Below are 9,550 nucleotides of genomic sequence, written 5' to 3'. Positions count from 1 at the left end.
AAACCAGGCCAAATTTCGGTGTGCTTTTCACTTTTCGTGGCCAAAACTAACAGGTTTTTGCTCGTGCGCATGCAAATGTGAGTGAATCGGATATTGTTTATTGGCCTAATCGGTTGTCGTTTACTAATTAATTTGGGCTCCTTGTCGTTGGCAATTAGTGTGGCCCAGGAAGATGACATGTTATGCCATGTTGTCGTGGCAAATGAAGTTATTTGCCTCGTCCATGCTGCAGAATGTCAGGATCGTAGCCCCACGACCCTCAGACGTTTGGCCCCATCGCTGCGAAGGTTAATTGCCAACAATAAGATTCAATCAAGCTAATGACGGAGCAGTCAAACGCCAGCGACCAGCAGCCAACATCCATCGGTCTGAAAGAAAACCAGCTTCCAGTTTCCAGAGCTCCGCACACAATTGCAATTTATGAGCCCAATCTTCGGACGGTTGGGAACAGTATTCCAAGTTGCATCGGGTGCAGTGGCGACCTTTTGGGGTCGCATGCATAAAATGCAGGCTCCTTGCTGAACTTTCTTTGAGTGGCCCCAAAAATGGTCGATGTTATTTTCAGAGTTGAGACTGATTTAATAAACCCGCAAGTGTGTTAATGCATTTATTTTACAAGCAAAGCGTTTGTGTCCTAATTATGTTTCTGTAAGTAATGATCAGATGTTGTTAAGAGAGTTTAAATTAGATGTTAAGAGCCCTATAAATCTACTCCAACGTGTTTGCTAATATGGTCAGAATTGAATAGCACTGCTTTAGAATCTGCAAAGGCAAATTATCAATTAAGTACAGACAACTTCTTAGAATGTTACTTACAAACATATAGTTCCTTAAATTAAAAGGTGGAAATGGTGTTGCACTCATGATTAATGGCTTTTGAGCTCTTTGAATGAAGAAACAAAACTGTCGGTGGATTGACTTGGATCCAAGATTCGGGTCATACGCTTCGTAGACAGCCAAGGCTACTTGCTCCGATTCTTCGGAAAACATATCTCCGAATTTCGACCAGAATGAGAGGTGTCCCAGAGTCATTAGCATAATAATCATATACTCGGCTGCCACTTGGGGATCCTTCTTGGCTGCCAGCACTTCGAAAAGTGACAATGAGACGAGCAGAAAGTTAATCAACATTTGCATGATAAAAGCTCCATTGAATATATGGTTGCAGCGATCTGTAAGTCTATCAACAAAGAGAGAGATATAGTAGAGTATAGCTTCAGGCCAGATACCTACATTATGATTTGCTGATGGAACTTGGTCATTCGACAGAGCTCTCTGTACAGAATATCTTCATCGCCCAGGCAAAGTTCCTGAAGATTTCTTAGTTCGATGCATAAAACCCTTAGAGCAGAAGTTAGCTCAAAAAATAAAGACACACCCATATTCTCAAAAACACCAAGCCAAATCAGGAAATACAGCATAGTGGTGCTTTGGGATACAAAGATGATGATATGGGCAATCGGATGCTTCGATGGATCGTGAAGTTGAAAGGGCCAGGCGACGTGAAAGGGTAATGTCTGCGATTCAATCCAAAAAGGTGTGGATATTTTTATCAGCATAAAAAGTATAAGAAAGCTGAACCAAGTAATGACCAAGGCCATAAACAATAGGAAATGCAAACGCTTGGTTTCTTGCACTTCCTTTCTTGCCGGTCCTTTTATACTCCAATGATAAATGTCCTCGAGAGCATCGATTATGACATCCAATTCACCAGCATATTGAGCAAAGAACACGAGTCTGAAGCAAATAAATATGATCTGAGAATTTTATGTTATTAATTGTTATTAAGTATAAATCAAATAGATCGCTTTATTCGAACCGTTATTATGAAGACAAGATCTCGTCCCAGATTGACAATATCACCGATGGATTCACTGATACCATAAAACAGAGATGCCAGTGATGTTGCTAGTTGGATCGAAACAAAATATTGCCAGGCCACAATCCTGGGCAAACGGCGTTGATCAGAGTTCATGTAGAAACCGAGGGCTCTGTAAAATATATTTCTTATATGCAAACTCTAAAGATTCTTTTAAAATCATACTTTAACTGGTCCCGAGTCCAGTAGGCGATAATGTGTCGGGACTTCGCCTGGGGAGCCTTGAAAACAGCCCAACTTTCGAAAAACGGTCCAACGAATCGATCCCAATTACCATTTATCCGCTCACTTCGCAGCTCGGTCATCTTTCAATCCGATCCAATGCAAATAGTAGGTGTGCCCGATGACCTGAAACGGTGAACTGTTTTATACGCATACGAGGTGTGGAATTACTGAATAAATAACGCAGGAACTTATTGCTCATTACGGCAATTGCTGGCCGAGAACTTTGCAGCTGCCACGGCCTGGGAACTGGGAAATGGGGAACGGAAAATGGGAAAACTCATATTTGCAACTGCAATTATTGGCGAATACTCGGGAATGACGTCCACTTAAAATCCAAGGAGCAGTCTTCGAGTGCCAGCCGATTATCCGAGAGCCTCTCGTTGCCACTCTGCCATTGTTGGCCCATTGTTGTTCGGATCCCAGTTTCGAATGCATGTTACCAGTCTTCGGATTTCTAGCCTGGTCGGCATCGAAAGGCAAATTTGCACACTCGGTGCGGTTCTGCAACAATGTTTGCACTTTTCTTTCGTTATCGTGCGTTCTGCTGGCTTTTCCCCGCTCCATTTAAGGCAAACCGAAATGCATTTTACAGTTTTACCTTTTGCAAATCTCTAACGGCCTGCCAAACGAACAAAATATTGCCTTGGCCAAATTTGGTATCCCCAAAATCGAAGGTGGAGTGGTGATGCACTTTAAGAAAAATCATTTGAAATCGTCAGTATCAGTAAAGCATATCATTCGCTCTTCTTATAAGGAAATATTAACGAACCAAACTTCGGAGCCAATTAAATTAAGTAAATGAAACAGAGAATTCTTCACTAAAACTTCTAGCTGAGCATACTTCTGGCTGTCAGTCCATTTATGTTTAGTTAATGATTTAAGATAAGATATTAAATTTTAACTTAATTGTCAAGGTGGATTTACCAACACCTTACCTAAGCTTACTAAAAGATACGTTTTGTTTGAGTGTGGTAAGACATATCTCGTAGTTCGTCTGGCCTGGGGCGACTTTTGACTTTTACTATCGTACCTCGCTGCTCCACATGAGGCTCACATCACCCACACGGCTGAGACTTATTAATCTGGATAGCATTTAGTGAGGACTTGTCGCCGCATATTTGGCTAGTGGCTGAGATGTGGATACTGAACTTGGATGTGGCAGATACGTTGGAACTTGTCCGGTGAATGTCGTTCGCTTCATTAAGGCCACAAACAGCGAACATCAAACGGCAAACGACAAACGACAAACGTCGCAGCAATCAGACAGACAGACAACTCTGCCAATTTCCATCAAAAGCAGTAGGTAGTGGTAGGTTTTCGGCTAGACCAAACATAGATCGATTTTGGGGACTGACGGCGATGGAGCTTTCGCTTTGAGCAAAATTGCGGCTCAAGTACAGGTAGCACTACAATTTGCGCGCTTGTCAAGTGTACGACAACATTACGCGCAATTGTTCAATGTCAACGCATTTGATGAGCATGAAATGCCTTTGCCTTTGTGGATGGATTGCTCTTGTCAGGGAATCTGTTTCTGTTTCTGATTCAGAGACTCTGGTTCTGCCTCAACCACCGCCACTGCCACTGCCACTGCCTTCGGCGGCTCTTGTCCGAGTGCATAGCTCCTGCCCCCCAAAGGCTCCCCATCCATCCATTGTCCCTGCCATCCAGAGAGTGCGGTCGTCACCAGGAGGCTGCAATTCCCATGTGCTGCCATGTTCTGTGTGATAACGAAGCCAGCTCCTCGACTGCTCCATTGTCGCTGGGATTCTGTCCTGTGCCGCGATGTACTCAATTCCGTCCGTTGGCCACTCGTCCGCTGGCCATGACAACGCTGACAATCAAAAATGCGCCGTATGAACTCAATTAAGGTTGCTCCTAGGGAGACCAGGTGGGCTGCACTGACTCTTTGAAGTACGATCTGCTCTGCAATGGCAAGTAGGAATCATTCGAACAGCTCATTTTGAAGCTTTCTCTGTAATTACTTGTCTTAAAATTTAAAAAGTTTAATATATATACTTCAAAAAAGTATTCACATCAGTCATTCTCAATTTTATGTATTCTGTGGACTTAACTATTGTAATAAGACTTCAAGTAACGCCCAACGAATTGCTATAACCCATAGTTCTGTAAAATCCAAATAAAATTAACCTTAAGAAGCCTTTTGATGGGATCAAGTTGGTTATCAAATTTCACAACTACTTATTTGGATTTCACCCATATCGTGGATAATCCATAAATACTCCCCGATCCACTGCCCGCATCAGCTGCAACGCCCCAAATAATGCCAGCTTTAAATTTAAAAGGCCAACTTTTATTACAATTGATAATAGATCCAGTGGCGAAGGAGAATGCTCGGTGGAGAGTTTCAAGTGATTTTTCGGTTAATAAATGCATCAAAATGCTAAATCTAAAGCACTTTTATGTCGTATAATTAATCACAATTATATATTTCTATGGTCCGAGTAAATGGCCGGGACAATGGCCAACAAAGCGAAACGGCTTTGACTCCGTGGCGCCACGGGGGTTCCCCGATATCGCGGGCTGAGCGGCAAGTTGGCCAAGCGGCGCACTAAAATTTTATGACTCTATTATGAGAGTGGCGGTCAAGTTCTGCAGCAGCTCCAGCGACTTCTTCGAGCTTTTCGCCCCTCCTGATTTCCCAGCTACATTGTGGGGGCCTCTAGAACAATAGGTTCCAGAGATGCCCCTGCCACTGACCCTCGTCTCACTCTCTCCGTTGCTGTTTGCATTTGCTCTCAAGTGGATGCCACAGATTTCAGCACTTAGATTATGCAACACACACACAAACACACTCGGCGTAATTTATAACTGAGCTAAAATAGCTGAGGAAAAACCTTAGAGGCAGCAACATGAAAAACTGAAGAAAATCGAGAAAAATAAAAAAAAAATATAAAAAAAAATAATGCACACAAATTTGCCTCGCCCCGCGGCCTTAGAAAAAACTGCGAGCCTCTTCGTAAAGTGTTGCTGCACTGAAAAATATTTCTTGGGACGTAATCTGTATTAATGTAATAAACACTTAGAACAGCGCTATTAAAATTGACTTTATTAAATGTTAATATGTGTAAGAATTTGGATAATTCTTTCTTTTCGTTCCTTGTTGAATCTGCATGGTACTACTTAATTAAATATTAACCAAATACCATATTTGCAGTATGGGTTCCGCTGGCCGCTCTGACCCCGGCACATGTGGTGGTGCCACCTTCCTGCCATGTGTCTCCCGCTGCCACGCCCCCCAGCCCACAAGTCTGATGCAGCAGCAGCAGCTTCATTCGCTGCTGTTGTCGTCGCGCAACAATAAACTGCATTCCTGGGATATTAATCACAGCAGCACTCGACTACACTCGACCATTACCAGGGCACTCCACTCTCTGTACTCCATTGCATTTTGCGGCACTCGACGCTTATGAATAACTCCTTACTGCAGGCGACTTGAAGCTGGCTTAAAGTTCGAGCCCGGCTAATGAAAGTTGTGCGGACACATCTATTGGCCACAGTGCTCTGCAAACATTGGCCAGATACTACAGTTTGTCATTGGTGTTTTTGGGGGCCAGGACATCGGCGCGCCATCACAACATAATCCACTCGAACGCGCTGAATATTTATTAGCAATATGCGATGTACGAGAGTATTTGCCTTCGATTGGGGCCCGTTCATGCGCAAACCGCTAAGCAAATGCAGCTCGCGTTCGATCGATTGATAATGGCATCGGACCGGCAACAGCGGCCAACAACACCTAGCCAACGGGCACAGGCCACTGCAACAATGCAACAGTGCAACAACACACATCTGGCGAGACATGCAAACTAAGGATAGGTCCCGAACCCACTCCCCATGCACAGGGAAAACCATGGTACATGAATATTAGCCAATGCAATCTTGATTTATTTGTGGTGCCTTGTCTAAATATATATATTAGATTAACTTACTTTTCAACCCGAATAATGTGTTTAAAATCGTTTCCTATAAGCATGAACTTCGTAATTCCGATTGCCTCTTATAATAAGCCAGACTATTAAAACAATCTGCTGGGGAATAAAATCAAATCATTATCAATAGTGGTTATTCGATATAATGGAAACAAAATTAAAATGTAGTTAATTTAAGTTTTGAACCTACTTTATTCAGCCGGTTGGGGTAGAAACGTTCTACCTATTCCAAATTCGTATATTAAATTGTAAAATATTTTTAGTATGGTGTAGAAAATTTCCCCCGGTGTGGGAGTTTGCTCCCAGCTCCATCGCCAGTCCCACCGCCGAAACACAATTAATATTTATGACCTTGCCCGCCTGATATATTTGCCTGGGCGCACACACGTAAATGCTGCGATTTATCATACAGCCGCGTTCTCAGTTCGTTGGTTGGGAAAATTGGGGGGTTTGGGGATAGTAGTATGGCCGATATGGCCGCAAGGATAATAGAACTGTTAACATGGGAATAAAATTTCAAATAAAATGCAATAGATTTCATCTAAATGGCTCGACATGGCCGAGCGCTTTGCACTGCGCACACAAATACAAATTGAGAATCGTTGGGAAAATTTCCATGAAATTGCCCTTTTTGGTATTTAATTAATTCAAACGTCACTAATTAGCTGCCAAAAAAACGCAGCCATGTCAAAACGAAGCCAACCTGCCGCTCTCTGCCTCCGATGTCCCCTGCGCGACCTCACCTGAACCCACCTGAACCCACCTGAAGCCGCTCTCCCAAAAGCGGCAGAGGCTGCCTCACCTGGGGCGGTTAATTAAGTCAACTCCCGTTGGAGAAACAGCAGCGGCAGCCACCACCAAAACAGCCAGAAATCATCGAGCGATAGGGGTACGAAGTGATGGTACCCTGTAAGTCGAGTAGTGAAGTATTCATCATACAATTTATAATTACATTTTAAAAGAAACTAACAACTAAATTATATCTTTAATTTCCTTTATATTTATAAGATACAAGTGCTCACCCCAAATATCCCTTGATACCCTATATGTAACCACCTCGCCTGCCTTTCTTCGGCAAGTGCATGCATATTTTAGCATGAAAATATTCATAATTAAAGTGCGTGAGTCTCGGGGTCGCTCTTCTGGTGGTTGCTGTGTGTGTATTATTGTAATGGCATAATTAATTTATTAATTAGTTATGTTTTCGTTTGCCAGTGCTTTGCTCCCGCGTCCTCGCTCTTGTAAGCCAAAAACCAAAAACCAACAAGAGAATGGAGTTCCCCGACTTTCAGATACCCATTACTCAGCTAGTGTGAACGCGAAATTTCATAATTTTTCTGGGATATCGATAGATATGGGGGAATAAAATTAGAAAACAAGACGGACATGACCAGATGAGACTCGGCTATTGATCCTGATCAAGAATATATATACTTTATACTTCCTTCTGCCTGTTACATAACTTTTAACGAATGTAGTACACCCTTTTACTCTTCGAGTCTAAAAACCAGCTGAAGCGTGAGCCATCTCCGCGGGAGGCGTTGTATGAGCTCGGTAGCTCGGGTCTGGTAAAAATATAAAGCGCGTAATTGGAGCTGCCCACGCACAGGATCCATTGTCAGGGAGCTCAGGGCCAGGAAAACTGATTCCCGAACTGGCCCAGACCCAGGCATTCAGTTGGCCAGGTTCAAGGCAGTCGACAGTAGCTGCGACAACAATTAAATGCCCCCCTCGCGATGTGCGCAATTAACAAGTCGCAGTCGAAAACAGATTTTTATATGCAACTTGCAATGCTGCGGCGCTTTTCATTGCCGGTTATGTGAGCAATGCGGCATTGGCTACTAAAAAAACACGACGACGACGACCTCCATGGTTGCCAAAGTCGAACGCACGGCAGGCAGACAATTGAAAAATTGTCGCCAGATCTTAGCCAGGAGTCTCCGGGAGTTTGAGCCCGGCTTTCATAGGCATACCTGTCGCGCATACCACGAATCCCATTCGAATTGACTGACGACGATTGTTTTTCATTTCCTATACTGTTTTCGTTCCTTTTCGATTTGTGCGAGCATTTTTTTGAGGCACTGTTGCCGCCGTCTTCTGTCGTTTTGGCCAGGTCCCCTCACATGTTGGCCTGCCTCATTGTCATCTGCGTTTGGAAATTCATTCTGAAAGAGTCGAACCTTGACTCTCTCTTTCCCCAATCGATTCACCTTACTGATTTTAGTTAAGTTTTTGTTTGAAAAGCCCTTACCAAAAAATATGCATTTAACATTATATCTTTAGATAATTCTATAATTAATTTTGTTTAAATAATTTTTTGGTGGGAATTCTTAGTGGGAAAGCTACGCAAAGTAAGTAGAGCCTAAATGAACGAATGTGAATGGAATTCGAGGAACGAACTAGGCTTGTTCTGTGCGCAAATCAATGGAATATTTTTTGATGACTTTTCGGAATGACGGTCCGGGAATGAGGAACCTTAAATCGAGGCTTGAGCAAATGCAATTTCCATAGGCCCCCCCTTAAAAAAACCCATATTCACTGTCAAAGACGGGTCTTTGTATCTTCCCCAGAGGCGCCTAAAACACTCAGATAACCGATAATCGCCGTCTCCAGCAGAACTCATTCAGTTTCTGCCGGGGTTGTGCAACTTGCAGATCGTCGGAATCCAAAGAATTGAGACAATTATTTGCACATTGTGTACGGCGGAGACAAGTTCTGTTTTGGCTGCCTTTGTCAGAGCCATTCGCATGCGTGAGATGCTGCCGCCAGAAATTTGCGAAATTCATTAAATAAAAGTCGTGAAGACCCTCCGCCAGTCAGTGCCGCTTTCCCAAAAACCAGTCCTACGTCCACCGCCTGCAACACAAACTGTTCGGAAATATTTGACAAAACGCCACTTGCGAGATGCCGCCGAACGTTGACTTTGTCCATTTTCGGATGCTGGCCACGAAATGCGGTAGGTAGTTTTTCTGCCAAGTTCAAGTTCGAATGTTTGGCCAGGGCCAAGTGGTAGGAGGGAGATTCAATTGGAAAGTTAGTTCTTTTGGTAGATAGAACTTTGAGGAACTTTGGTCCCAAATCAGCAGTTCCAGCTTAGTTTTATTTGCCAGGCCACGCCTTTTTCATGTCCGTTTCGGCTGTTAATTGAATCCCTGTTGTTTTGAAATTTTATGGCAAAAACTAGAATTAGTCACTCAAAACAGTGTATTCAAGTTGGCCAGAAGTTTGGCGCTTGTTGCGGCCTTGAGCCGGAAGTCTGGACCCGGTCTGGTCCATCTCGTCGCTCCGGGTATTAGACACGTTGCATGTTTATGCAAATGCCCGACTGTCTGTCTGAGTGCTGCGGCGTCTGCTTTCCTGCCCCACGGGGCGCGAAAGGCACACTTGTCTACGACCCGCCTGGCAATTAGCCAAAGTTTAGGGAGTTGCTTCATTTCGGGCCATTAAGGTGTTGGCCCAAACACTTGCACCCCGGGCCATAACAGCTGCCAGTCTC

General features: G+C 43.7%; 1 protein-coding gene across 1 annotated transcript; it reads right to left on the bottom strand.

The window, feature by feature from the left end:
- Positions 1-594: 594 nt before the first annotated feature.
- LOC6737011 (odorant receptor 65a) lies at positions 595-2,341 on the bottom strand. Its single transcript, XM_002083822.3, has 5 exons — positions 2,045-2,341; positions 1,820-1,991; positions 1,234-1,757; positions 817-1,180; positions 595-762 (listed from the first exon to the last, which is right to left on the bottom strand). Exons 1-5 carry the CDS (start codon positions 2,182-2,184, stop codon positions 709-711), a joined length of 1,254 nt encoding a protein of 417 aa, XP_002083858.1. The 5' UTR covers positions 2,185-2,341; the 3' UTR covers positions 595-708.
- Positions 2,342-9,550: the final 7,209 nt, after the last annotated feature.

Source organism: Drosophila simulans, chromosome 3L, assembly GCF_016746395.2.
Source record: "Drosophila simulans strain w501 chromosome 3L, Prin_Dsim_3.1, whole genome shotgun sequence".
NCBI lineage: Eukaryota > Metazoa > Arthropoda > Insecta > Diptera > Drosophilidae > Drosophila > Drosophila simulans.
The sequence above is the reverse complement of the archived record's forward strand: the minus strand, read 5'-3'. Positions and strand labels throughout refer to the sequence as shown.